The following is a 14,596-nucleotide window of genomic DNA, read 5'->3' as shown; positions in this document are numbered from 1 at the left end:
TTTTTATATCAAATTATTCTTGGAGATATGCGCTAGTTTTCAAATTCAATATATGAACGAAGTTCATAGTCAATAGAAAAGGCGTACCATCTCAAAAGTCTCGAAATTTTTATTGCATCGTGGTTTTTTATTAACTTTTAAACAAAGACAACAAACAAAACTTTTTATTTGGTAAAATATTTATCACTGACGACGTCGCATTGTTGACCCCAGGAAACGAAGCATTTAAAAATCGAATAATTACTGGGCGCTATTTTTCAAATTTAATGGGAAAGTTAATGGAAAAGGCGTACCATCTCGAGTCTCGAAATTTTTATTGTATCATGATTTTTTTATTAATTTTTAAGCAAAAAGGCGACTTTTTCATTCATTTCCATATTGTTAATAAACTACGCATTCTAGATGAAAACGTCCAGACGACTTTCTTCAAAATACTTGCTCTTCGATCGGTCAAATAGTGTATTTAGCCCAGTCTGGTTAAAAAAAAGGTCGAAACATTTTTCGCAGATATCTGAAGCTTTTAAGACATTATGTGGGGGTTACTAGATGACAAATAGATGAAAAAGTACTTGTATTTTACCTTCCGTTTTTTTAAACAATAATTTATGGTCTCAATTTGATTTTTTGTCTATAAGTTTTTTCCCTTATATTTTACATAAAAAATATGTATACCATTTTTTTAAATCTAAAATATCTTTATTTTCCCGTTTTTTAAATTAAAATTGATAAATAATTTACGGAGATATTTGCAAAAAAGCAGTTTTTTGCACTAATTTATAAATTTTATTAATTTTTTTATTAACAAAAAAAAAATGTTATTAATACATTTGAACATCGAGGAATTACCGTCTTTTAAATTTGTGCGAAATTTCCCCCCGATCGGTCAAATAGTTTAAAAGTTATTTAATTTATTTATCCCTGAGGCTAAATATTTAAACTATTGAACTTGCTTTATTAATGATGCTAGACACATTTAGCAAATGTTATAGGATTCTTTAAGACTTAAACTATTTCAGAAGTTAAATGCATATTGCGCTTTCATCGAAATTATTTACAAAATAAACGTTTGAAAAAGGGGTATGTTTTTTACTTATGAACAATTGTAATAACTTCTATAATTTTCAAGCTACAGACTTGTACGTACAACCATAAATAGATAGCTGGTAAAAAAACTTACATTAAAAAAAACCTTCTCACTATGACCAATGGGAACCGAAGTTAGGAAATATTTTTTTAAAAATCATATCTCCATTGTTTATAAACATTAAGAAGTAAAATTTGCACAAATTTTGAATGAAAATCTAAACTTTATATTGAAACTTATAGCTATAAAATTCATCCAATTTTTCGATGATTTTATGCCAATCTACGATTTTATGCCTGATAATCTGCTTGACGCGTATAAATTGATTTTTTGTAATTAATATATATATATATATATATATATATATATATATATATATATATATATATATATATAGATATATATATATATATATATATATATATATATATATATATATATATATTGTGATGATGTATTATTTGTGAATGATGAGCAATGAGTGTTTTTTACTAATATATATATATATATATATATATATATATATATATATAGATATATATATATATATATATATATATATATATATATATATATATATATATATGTATATAGGGTTTTTATCGCGGTTCTCAAAGAATTAGTTTGTAAGCACTTTTTGAAATTATCTTTATTATATCTATTATGAAACACACATATATATCTAACATAACCAATGCAAAATTTAAAATAAACTATCTTTAAATTGAAATTCTTATGAAACTAATTAAATTATATAGACAATGTAAAATTTAAACAAACTATCTTTAAAATTGAAATAATTATGACACTAACTAAATTATATTAACAAAATTTTGTACCTTTCTGTCACTGAATGCCTAAATGAACTGTTTTCCACTATATAGATTTTAATCACCACTCAATGTCTTCGTTCTCAGCCTCGGTTATCCTTGTTTTTGTGAAATTCCTTTTTCCTATTATTAGCTTCCACCAATTTAAAATATTTTTCTTCTTAATAGCATTTATATTTATTCTTCTTTGCAATATACCAATATCCAATCACCAAATATATTATATAATTTTAATTTTCAATTAATACTTCTTCCATTATCCAATCACCATTTATACATAACATAATTTTTAATCTTCAATAATATTTTCTTATACTGTTTCTTAATCTTCATTTAACTCACTATATTGAACATCTGTACTTTCTGACTGACTATCTTGAAACTTACTGAACAACTAACTGTAACTAACTTTCTTACTAACTCTAACTAACTTTCTTACTAACTGGACTGGCCATCTTGAATCCAAATCACCGAGTATTTATACCTTTTCAATGTTCCAGAACCATCTGGCAAGAAATCATATTCGATTTGCTCTATTTCCTACATATCTGAATTTTCAGGAATAGTCCATTTCGCAAACAGGCCATCTTCTGTGATCTAGAGAATTCTTTACTTTTCTATCGAGAATTTTATCGACATTTAGGCTTTTCAGATAAGAATATAAACTTAAATCAGTAACTATATGTAAACTAAACATTTTAAACTAACATATAACCCTATTTCACATTCGCAATTATTAATTTCTGTAACTGTCACTTATTCCGAGTAGGTATATTTGGTTGCCTATTCACATGGCTCACTTAAATATATTTACAATATTATAATTATTAAAAAAACTTTTCACACTTATTATATGCTAATTTCTTAAGAATGCCCTCATATAAATAATTTTTATAAAATTCTCTAGTATATAACTTATTAAAAGAAACAAACACCCCCTACATCCAATATTATCTACTATATAATTTATAAATTATTTTTTCTCCCTTTTACATTTAAACACTATTTTTCCTTCTCCCATGTTCAATATCATTTCAATATATATATATATATATATATATATATATATATATATATATATATATATATATATATATATATATATATATATATATATATATATATTCCTTAGAATCGTTTAAAACTAATTCTGTATTTTATCTATTTCAGCTTCTAGTATAACAGAAAGTAGTACCACATCTAGTACTACAATAAACACAAGTACAACGAAGAAGAAAGGTAAGCTTAAAAATTAATTACTTTCTTTTTATTTTTTAAATATTACATTTTAAACCAGTTCTAAAAATTATCATGGTTAATAAATACTTCTAAAAAGAAACATTTTACTTATAAAAATAGACAAAATAGAAAAAGGTATATCTACTTCGGTTCATCATATTTACAAACCACAAAAGATGGACGTTAAGAAACGAGAATGAAAGTAAAAAATTTAAAAAAGCTTGAATATATTTATATACCAGAAGTAAAAACGGAAGCAATAAATACCTACATGATGAACAGAGGAAGAAAAATAATATATAAAATAGTGAAATAAATAAGACAATGGAAGAGAAAATAGATTTTTTTAAAGCTTACTAAACGATGATTGAGAGGAATACAATTATACACAAATTAGCTGTGATATATATACATATATATATATATATATATATATATATATATATATATATATATATATATGTAGATTAATATTGTATTTGAAGAAATAGAGTTTTAAACAAGTGAAGGCTCAGTTAGTTAGCTGGTTCTAACCGTTGGACGAAGTTGTCCTTTCGAACTGGGAAAATGTAGGTTCCCTTAAAGTGATATCCTAGAACATCGATCTTGTGTCATTCTAATTTTACAATATAATATGATTTGCATGTAATATAAAGGTTTTCACACCTAAATTGGTAGCTAGTTTCAACTATTCTCAAGATGTTTCACTGATGATGGTCCGACCGTACCAAAAACGTTTTGAAGATATTTGTAATCCTTTTGGAAAATTTTCAATACGAGTATTTTAATAATAAATTATACCATCATACATTAGAAGTCTTTACTTCTTTGTAACTTTTTACAAACTATGGTATACAACCAACCGCTAAGATTTTCAATTTTAATTTATTATTAAAGTTACAAACTATGGAATTAAATTATTATAACTTCTTCTTCTTCCACGGCACTACAGCCTGAATTGAGCCTTGGCCTCCTTTATTTTTGCCTCCACCCTTGCTTGTCTGTGGCTGACCTTCTCCACACACGGACTCCTAAAATGGCTTGTGCGTAGCTGTTTACTGTGTCTTTCCAGCACTTTTTTGGCTTTCCAACCGGTCTCTTTCCCTGTATTCTAGCATTCTGTGCTCTTTTTGATAGCCTATCCTCTCCCATTCTTATCACATGTCCGGCCCATTGCAATATTTGTATCCTAATGAAGTCTGACGGTGGTGATTCCTTATAAAGTTGATAAAGCTCGTTGTTGTATCGACTTCTGAAGATTCCGTTTTACCTCACAGATCCTAGTATTCTCCTCAGTACTTTTCTTTCGAATGTGTCGAGTTTGCTTTTGGATGTTTCTTTCAGGACCCATGCTTCACTGCCATAGCATGCTTCATTCAATTAAGGTTTTATAGATTCTCATCTTTGTATTTCGGTGGACATTTTTCTCCATCTTCTTATCCGTCGGCATATATTTCTACTCCCAGGTATGTTAACTTTTCCAACCGTTTCAATGTCATCTTCATGTATAATGTTTTGTGGGACTATATTTTTTCCCGTCCGTATCATTATTTTTGTTTTTTCTCGCGTTAATTTCCAAACCTAGCCTTTTTGTTTGCGTTTTTAACTCTGCGTATGTTTCCTGTGCTCCTGTTGATGTTCTACTCATAATATTAATCATCGGCATAAACGGCCAGTTGAACCGTTCGGTTGGTCATTAGGTTTCCTCGTCCAGTTTGCATTTGCTTAACCACATACTCCAGTGCCACGTTAAACAAAGTTGGGGCCAGACCATCTCCCTGCTTTAGTCCCTGCGAAAAGTCTGTCCTGTGGTTTTGTATTCGTACACATGCCTAAGTTTCATCCATTGTGGCTTTAATGAGTCTAATTAGCTTGTGTGGTATTGCCAATTCAGCCAATGTATTGTAGAGTTTGTTCCTTTTGACTGATTTATGTGCCTGTTTGAAGTTTACAAACACGTTGTGAACATCAATGTCATGTTCCCATAATTTAACCAAGATCTGTTTGACTGTAAATATTTGAACCAGTGTCAATCTTCCCCGTCGAAAGCCCGTCTGATACTCTCCAATAATATTTTCTGCTAGTCTTTGGAGCCGCTGGTTTATAATATACGTGAGGACTTTATATGCTGTACATAGTAGAAAAATTCCACGGTAGTTTTTGCACTGGTTTGTTTCCTTTTTTATAGATCGGGCATACTATACTTTTTTTCCAGGCGTCGGTTATTTTCTCTTTTTGCCATATGTCTTTGATAAGCGCGTGGATGTGACTTGCTAGGTGGTCGCCACCTACCTTATACAATTCTGCTGGTATTTCATCAACTTCTGGGTCTTAAATAGCTTCGAGAATCTCCTCTATGGTTGGAGCTTCTATTCCATTCTCTACTTCATTCTCTTCTACATTGTTCGTATCCATTTCATCTTCCACTTGTGTACCAAATAGGGTCTGAAAATAATGCTTCCAGGTTTTTGTAACTTTCTGTTGGTCACTGATTATTTGTCCACTTTAATCTTTGCATAGACTTGTTTGAGGTTTATACCCACTTTTTTATCTCTTTAGGTATTCCTAACCCCCTCTAATTTCATCGTTTTTGAAATTTCCTTCCATGTTCTTCTTTTGTTCTAAATTATTATAACTACATAACGTTATTTAGTGGAATTCATATAAAACTTGCAATTCTGGAAAGATCCGGTGATAGATAAATTGCCAGCAGCAAATTTTGATTCACATTTAATTGTCTGTGTATCAAGTTTATGTAAGGAAAAGCCAGTTTCGGAGAGTATGCCTGTCAGCAATCCTAAAATCTCATTTTTTGAAAATATATTACCCTCTATAATATCCTTCAGTAACTCTAGCGTAATCTTCTATCCACCATGCGGCTTCAACGTTGTCATACTGGCTACAGCGTCTGCAAGAAGAATTGCCATTTTTGACGCAAGCAGTGACCTGTATATTTGTCTATTTTTTTTTTCAAGGAAAAAGGGGATTTTTTCAAATGCATTTTTTCCAACCGGTTGTTACAGCAAAGTAAAAAAATCATTTTTTATTAACAACCACGTGGCTGTAATTTTATGTCTATTAGTTTCAAATTATTTATTTTGTCTTCGTCAATAATGGTAAAAACGCGCCTTTTGTCGGTTTTTGTTTCTGGTACATTTACCACAAAAACTGATTTTCTATTTTCTACGTTAGTAATTAGCATATTCACCAGTTTTTATCGTCGACATCCACCAAATACACCAAATGTTAATGCAACTTTGTTCATTAAAAAGGTCTCATTCGGTGCTTTATAAATAAATTTTAAAACATTGTCTCTAGACAGAACTTTAGACCGTATTGTATTAATTGTAATTAACTTAAATGTATTTACATAAAGCAATTAGTGGTGTGAACATTCTTATTTACCATTAAAGTCTTCTTTATCATTGAATATTTGGACCATAAGGAACTTGGAGAAATCGCTTCAGCGAGATCATCGATATATGAAAGAAGCACAGTTTCATTAACATGTTCTATACAGTTTTCTGCCACCCAGTTTGGTAATTTGTCGTATACTCTTTATATGCGTCTCTTGATTTCTTTGGTAGCAAGTTTTGTGTTGTTTTTCCGTTATGTTTGCGATTTCGTCGAGAATTCCAAAACTTTCTTACATTTTCACCTTCTAGATTTGACAGCAGCAGATGTTTATGTTTGACATCATTACCCTAACGACGGTATTGCCTACTCTACTATGATAAATTTTTCTGAATTTTTAAAATATTTAGATTGTGAATATGATAACAAACTAGTATGATATAAAAGTTTGTATGCTCCTTGGGAATGAATAAATGTGTATACTCTCGGGCGACTTATTGACTTATCTAATATATTCGCTCTCAGGCATAAACATCTACTTAATGCCCTAACTAATTTTAAAACTATTATGCTATTGGCGTCGAAAATTTGTTACAATATCATTCTCAGAGTATCAGATATAGGTTCCGTCCAGACTCCGTTCCGTTCCGACCAGATATCCCAATATCAGATATAGGTTCCGTCATTTCGGATGGCCCTAATTTGCATATTCTGGCGCATCTAGCAATTGTATAGAAACTGCCTTTAAAGTAGGTGATTGTAAGTGGCATTCTAGGTAACTGACAGCGGCGTGTACTATTTAAAAGATACAGTTAAAACATATATTGAATAAAGGTGAATTTTTTAAAATCGTAGACTAATTTTCGAAACCAACTGTCTATCTTAACTGTCTTTTCCTTGTGAATTTTTTACTTTTTAATAGTTTTGAATATACAAGGTGAGTCATGAGGAACTTTACATACTTCTACCATATGTAGAGTCCCTCAGGGAGCATATCATGTAGCCACTAAAAAATGTCAACTCCTCTTCTTTATTAATTAACAGGGTGATTTGTGTAATTGACCATTTATTTCATTTTACTGTAGTGTTTATACGGCTCATTTGATTTTTTTAATTTTTGCACGATACAGTACACTACTATCAAGTATTCGACTGGTATTAGCTAAACTAAAAAATTCCAGGACTGGCTTTGGAAAAATTAATTTAGGGATTCGTATTAAATATTACACCCTGTATAAATTTTTTTTTAAAATGCAATAAGTGATTTTCAAACTACATAAATAGCCAATGAAAACGACATATGCGACAATGTTGTCGTACTTTTATTAAATTTTTAGTGAACGATCAAATCTTACCAAAAATAGAACAACCATAATGAAGTATCAAATTATAAGGTATTAATTTAAATAAATGTTATATATTTCAAACATTTTAATTAAAATGAGTTCCTACAACATAATCTAATACGTAGAAAATTAACATCTTTATTGTCACTTTGTATTATCTCTACGATAGAATCAATTGTTTTTCAATTTTAAATTTTTACTCATAGATCGTATTGGGGCATTATTTTTGATAAATAATAAATTAAATTAATTAAAAAGTCAAACCTCTTGTATGTGTTAGTTTTTGTTGATTGTAAATGATTCAAATTTTATGTCAAATAATAATACATTGCATCAACTGTACTAAATAAAAATAAATCTAAAAAAGTTTAAAAAGAAGGTTGGCGTTGACCGTTTGACGTTTCTTGATATTTTATACCCATTGTCGTTATTGTCATTATCAATTGTTATTTATGTGTACAAGAATACATATTTCTTCTGTCATATCTACGTTAAGTACATTGTGTTAGTTTTGGTAGAGCTTTTGTTACTTTCGTTCAAAATGCCACATCAGTTTTCGACCACAGAATATGCAGACATAATATTTGTTTATGGATTCTGTAATGGAAATGGTAGGGCTGCTAGTAGAGAATATCGCAGGAGATTTCCTAATCGTCGAACTCCCAGTCATCCAACATTTGGGTCAGTTTTTAATTATTTGCGAGAAAATTTTCCTAGTGGAACAACAGAGCGACATGTAGATGAAGCGTAGGAAGATGACATTATGGACGCCGTTACTATGAACCCTACAATAAGCACTAGACAAGTAAGTCGAGAACTCAATGTTACTCAATCAAAAGTAAGTAGAGTCTTACAAAAAAATAATCTATACCCATATCACATTCAAATGGTTCAGCGACTACATGCTGGAGATGAAATCGATAGGTAGGAATTTTGTAGATGGATTAACAATAATCGACCAACGCTATACAGGACACTATTTACAGATGAAGCCCAATTTACCAGAGACGGGATAAATAATTCACGAAATTCACATGTGTGGACAGAAGAAAATCCCCATGCTATTCGAGAACGTCGTTCTCAGTTAAGGTTTTCGGTTAACGTGTGGATTGGTGTCATAAATAACCAATTAGTAGGTCCTCACTTTTTTGATGGTCCTTTAACAGGGCAGGTCTATTTGAACTTTCTACAAAATATTTTGCCGAATTTGCTTGCCAACGCGAACGTTGCTATCCGAGGGATGTATTTTCAGCATGATGGGGCACCCCCACACTTTTTACTGGCAGTGAGACAACATCTCAATAATGTTTATGGCAACAGGTGGATAGGACGTGCAGGTCCTATTTCGTGGCCTTCAAGATCCCCTGATTTCAATCCCGTTGATTACCATATTTGGGGACGATTGAAGCAACTAGTTTACGCAGTGAACATTAATAACCGACAACAATTAATTGATAGAATTATACATCGTTGTAATACTATTAGAAACGATCCCCAGAGTATCCGTAATTCAATACGTCAATTAACAATTCGGCAACAAAAATGTGTACAGGCTGCAGGGTTCCATTTCGAAAATCTATTTTGAATTATTTTTATTTTGTTACCATTATTGTATCTTTTCCAGTTCTAATTTATGGGTTTATCCTAACTATGTACATATTTTTAGTTTTTTTTTTAAATTGTTCTTCGTTATTGTTAGTAGTTACTTTTTTTTGTTGTGCAGTGACTCAGTTTATCATTTCAATTAAAATGTTTGAAATTTATAACATTTGTTTAAATTAATTACCTTATAATTTGATACTTCATTATGGTTGTTCTATTTTTGGTAAGATTTGATCGTTCACTAAAAATTTAATAAAAGTGCGACAACATTGTCGCATATGTCGTTTTCATTGGCTATTTATGTAGTTTGAAAATCACTTATTGCATTTTAAAAAAAATATATACAGGGTGTAATATTTAATACGAATCCCTAAATTAATTTTTCCAAAGCCAGTCCTGGATTTTTTTAGTTTAGCTAATACCAGTCGAATTCTAGATAGTAGTGTACTGTATCATGCAAAAATTAAAAAAATCAAATAAGCCGTATAAACATTACAGTAAAATGAAATAAATGGTCAATTACACAAATCACCCTGTTAATTAATAAAGAAGAGGAGTTGACATTTTTTAGTGGCCACATGATATGCTCCCTGAGAGACTCTACATATGGTAGAAGTATGTAAAGTTCCTCATGACTCACCCTGTATAGTAAAAATTTGAAAAACGTTCAGTAAGATGAAATGGATTATTTCAGAAACTCGTTGTTCCACCAGGTGTCTCACATCCTTCAAAATTTAAATGTTGTATTATTTTGCGCGGTATTGTTTTGAAATAGCCCATATTAGTTCTATCGGATGTAAATCCGGATGGTATGAAGGTAAAACGTAAAGGAGTCTTATACCATATTTACGTAAAAGTTCATCAAACTCATATATTTTAAAACTGTTAATGTGGCACTTAATCTACGCATACAATTCGGGTTTCAAATTTTAAGGATTAAAAGTAATATTTTTTAACAACTAATCAATCATGGCATTTTTTCTTAAATTACTATTAAGCGCAGGATTCACCTATACCGAATAGTATGAGGTATTATCGCAAACAATAATTACTGAGTTATGGGATATATTTGGAATTAGTTTCTCCTTTAGCCATTTGCGGTAATTCGTGGCATTGATTTCTAAGTGGTAATCGCCTGACTTATTTCTAAACTTGAATATTAAAAGCTCGTTTCGAATAAATCCCATTTCACTACAATATACTATTATTAGACGTTTTACCCTTCGAAATGTTCATCAGTAATTCTCTACTAGAATTATAAGTACAAATTTTTATTTAAGCACAAGTGTGACCACTGTAGGTATACATATGTTGCATCGAGGTAAACAATGGGCCTGTTTGCGTTTCTATAACATTTGGCAAGTCGTAAGTATGGAATTTTTAAAGCCCTTATTTCCGTCTTCTTAATCAAAACTTTTTTGTTGTCCTGTGCTCTCCTCCAACGGAAATTCATATTTCCAAGAATTTTTCGTAGTGACGCTTCTGATGTTTTAATGTCCAAATCTTTTTCAATTTTAATTTGAAGTGAATACTTCTTATATTAATTTCTTAAAAGTAACACAATTTTCTGTTCTATGGAAATCGTGTATTATACGCTGGATATCTCTAATGATAATTGGTATATTGCACGAATAATTCTTCAACTTTTAAACAGACAACACATAGAAAAAAAATACATTAAGTAACAATTCAAAGTAATAGAAGAAAATTTTAAAAACAAGATATAAGAGCTTTCTACGAGAAATAAGAGCTTTCTCCATATATGAAAAATGATCAAGATATATTACTAAATAAACCAGGGGATTAATGATAAATAAGCAAAATTATTTTACAGAACTGGTAAATAAAAATGAAGTAGTAATGGGTATACCTAAACCATGAAATTATAAATGATGACATAGTAATAGAAATACATACAGAGCAAGAAATAGTAAACGAAATAACGAATTAAACGGACTATCAGACAAAAATAACGACACATTGTAAGAATGGGAAAAGATTAGTGTAGAAAATGATACTCTCGAGAAATCCAATACAAAAGAGAAGCAAAAACAAAAAAGAGGTAGAAGAGCAACGTATGGGAAGATTTACAAAGAAGTAAAATTGAAAACTAAAAATAAAAGTGGTTGGATAATGGGATAAAAAATAATTAAAACAAAGATATTTTTAGTTCTAGGCCTCCAAGGCCTGTTGAGTTTTATAAATAATAAATTATTATCGATTTAGAGGTTTAAATATTAAAAATTAATATTAAATGCATTAAAGCTTCTTACCTGTTACTTCAGCAGTTTTATCCTTTACCATTAACAAATCGTCCATTTCACTTTTCGTATTTTTAGAATAATTCTACACGTTTAATATATTTCTTTCAACCCTGTTCTTTAGAAATGCTACGTTTTTTCGTCGATTTTCAGTAAAATTCTTTGAAAATGAAATTATAAGTAACACACACAAATTGTTCTTATTTTCACCGCCACTGAATATTCAAATTATTTAATGCTAAGGCGTGACTTCCTATATAGCTTCAAATTTCGATTTCTGCGCTAATGCAATAATATGCAAATTAGTGACGATGAATAAATGACGATACCTTTATTATTGAAGAAACGGCATTTTCCCAATAATTGTCCAAACTCCGGTTTTGATAATTTCACGTTTGGAAATATGTTTAATTCAGTATAAAACCCTTCTATATCAAATTGCATATTCTGGGTTCATCAAATCACTTGAAAAATAATTGTATATAGTGATGGTGTTGATACAAAATTGGGTGGTAACGATTACATTAATAAAATGATCTGTTACCTCAAGCATGTCAATAAATGACAGCAACACCGTCAGTCAAGAAATACAGGCACGGATTCTTAGTGGTAATAAATGCTTTTATGCGCACAAAGACTTAATAAAAAGTAAGTTACTGAATCGTAACACTAAGCTTATAATCTACAAAACAGTAATTAGACTAGTGGTCAGATATGGATGTGAAATCTGGACCGTTTCAACCACCAATGAAAATCAATTCAGAATATTTGAGCGCAAAATATTAAGAAAGTAATTTGGACCAACCCATTGTGGCGATGGTTCGTGGAGAATAAAAATGAACTATGAACTATGGATAAATTAATGCAGTGCGCAGATATCGTTAGATTTGTAAAGTCACAAAGACTAAACTGGCTTTGCGATTTAGAAAGAGTCCCTTCCTGGACCTCTTTTTTCGTCTACTTTCCCTTTCATTATGAGTCATAGAAAGTTATATTTTTCTTCTCTGTAAATATGTCCTAGATAACTCGTTTTTCTGTTTACAATATTTAGTAGTTATCTCTCAGTCCTCATTCTTCTCGGCTCCTCGTTATTGGTCACGTGCTCTGTCTACGAAATCTTCAGCATTCTTCGAAAAACACACATTTCAAAGGCTTGTATACGCCTCATACCTGTAATTCCGAAGGTCGATGTTTCCACTCCGTAGAGCAATAAGGAATAAATGAATGTTTTTACAAATTGATATCGGATATCCAACGATAAGATAGAGTTTATTGGAAATGTTAAATACATTCATTAATGTGTACACTTACATTGAGTTATTGCATTTAAATTACTTAAGTTTGATTTATACTTATTTATCCTTGGTTTGTTCTTAATTTTGTAGCTATAGGATAAGTGGTTTTAAACTAATTGTCTTTAAAATACCTAGTTTAAGTTGACAGTCCTTGATTTTTCAGTATTTATATTTCAAAATATACTTAGAGAAAGCCTTGACTACATGGAAAATAAAATGCGAACGCATGGAAGTACCGGTACGGAACGAATACCTATATACGTTAAGCTTTGCAGACGATCAAATAGTGATTGCACAAGACCAAGACGACCTCAGTTACATGATGAAGAAACTACAAGAAGAATATACCAAGGCTGGCCTAGATATTAACCTCGCGAAGACAGAGTACCTATCTACAAGTGAAGAAGACATAGAAGATTTACAGATTGATGACAACGTAACAATCAAAGGAAAGGATAAATTCAAATACTTGGGGTTTATAATCACCAAAAAGGCAACAACAGAGGAAGAAACTACACAAAGATTAGGACAAACAAGAACAGCAATCCGACAACTTAACTCAGTATGGTGGAATAGACACCTAAATATGAAGACAAAAACACAGATTTATAAAACATTAGTGCGAAGTATTATGACATATAGAGCTGAAAATTGGATTATAAACAAGAAAAACAGCAGTAAGATAGTAGCAACAGAGATGGAATGCCTGCGAAGATACTGCAGAGTAACAATAATGGATAGAAGTAATCAAAATCACATCAAAATTACATCAATAGGAGCATCCACAGATATTAATCTTCCATTCAATCTCATCCCAAAGACTCTGTCCCTCATCATACGAAACCTTTTCTTCCTTACATCAAAGATATTACTAAAAAAGTCGACAAAATTCTTAAATCAAGAGGAATAAAGACAATATTTACCCCCCAACAAAAACTTTCATCTCTTGTCGGACCAACCAAAGACAATACTCAGAACTGCCGTCAGAAATGTTCGCGCCAATCCCCACGCCAACCCCCATAATCATAGGTGTATATATACAGGGTGTTTCAAAAAGGTATGTCATAAATTAAAACGCATTTCGGGGACAAAAATAAATTGATTGAATCCAACTTACCTTAGCACAAAAGTGCACACAAAAAAAGTTACAGCCTTTGAAGTTACAAAATAAAAATTGTTTTTTGAATTAGCTCCTAAACTACTTGACAATTTGTAATAAAAATGGACAACAACATCCAAGCGTACAGACAAATTTTAAGGGGTGTGCAGCCCTAAATCCCCCCAAACTTTTAAGTACGTTCAAATCAAATTAATTTTGTCGTATCATTAGTTTAACACATTATTTTAAAACTTTTTTGCCTTTTATCACTTTTTCGAAAAACTAGTTTTTCCTAGTTGGCCATAAAATTACAATTAGTTTCTACGGATACAATAATTACAAACAGTTCCATCAAGAATAGTCAATAATTTGAAGCTATCATTGTGTGAATAAGATTAATATTTGGATATATTGAATCATTGGACGCAATTCAAAACTATCTTTGGCAAACAAACTTTTACTTTACAAGTCCATCCTCAACCCCAT

The 14,596-nt window shown here is 30.7% G+C and overlaps 1 protein-coding gene across 1 annotated transcript in view; it reads left to right on the top strand.

Annotated features, from left to right (window-relative positions):
- Positions 1 to 14,596, top strand: part of LOC140439687 (uncharacterized) — a 42,367-nt gene that overhangs the window by 17,587 nt on the left and 10,184 nt on the right. The window contains exon 4 of the mRNA XM_072529768.1: positions 3,085 to 3,153. Coding sequence (XP_072385869.1) covers positions 3,085 to 3,153 — 69 coding nt within the window. The remainder of the gene's footprint in view (positions 1 to 3,084; positions 3,154 to 14,596) is intronic.

This window comes from Diabrotica undecimpunctata, chromosome 4 (assembly GCF_040954645.1).
Source record: "Diabrotica undecimpunctata isolate CICGRU chromosome 4, icDiaUnde3, whole genome shotgun sequence".
Lineage (NCBI taxonomy): Eukaryota > Metazoa > Arthropoda > Insecta > Coleoptera > Chrysomelidae > Diabrotica > Diabrotica undecimpunctata.
Note: the sequence above shows the minus strand (reverse complement) of the source record. Positions and strands in the feature narration are given on the sequence as shown.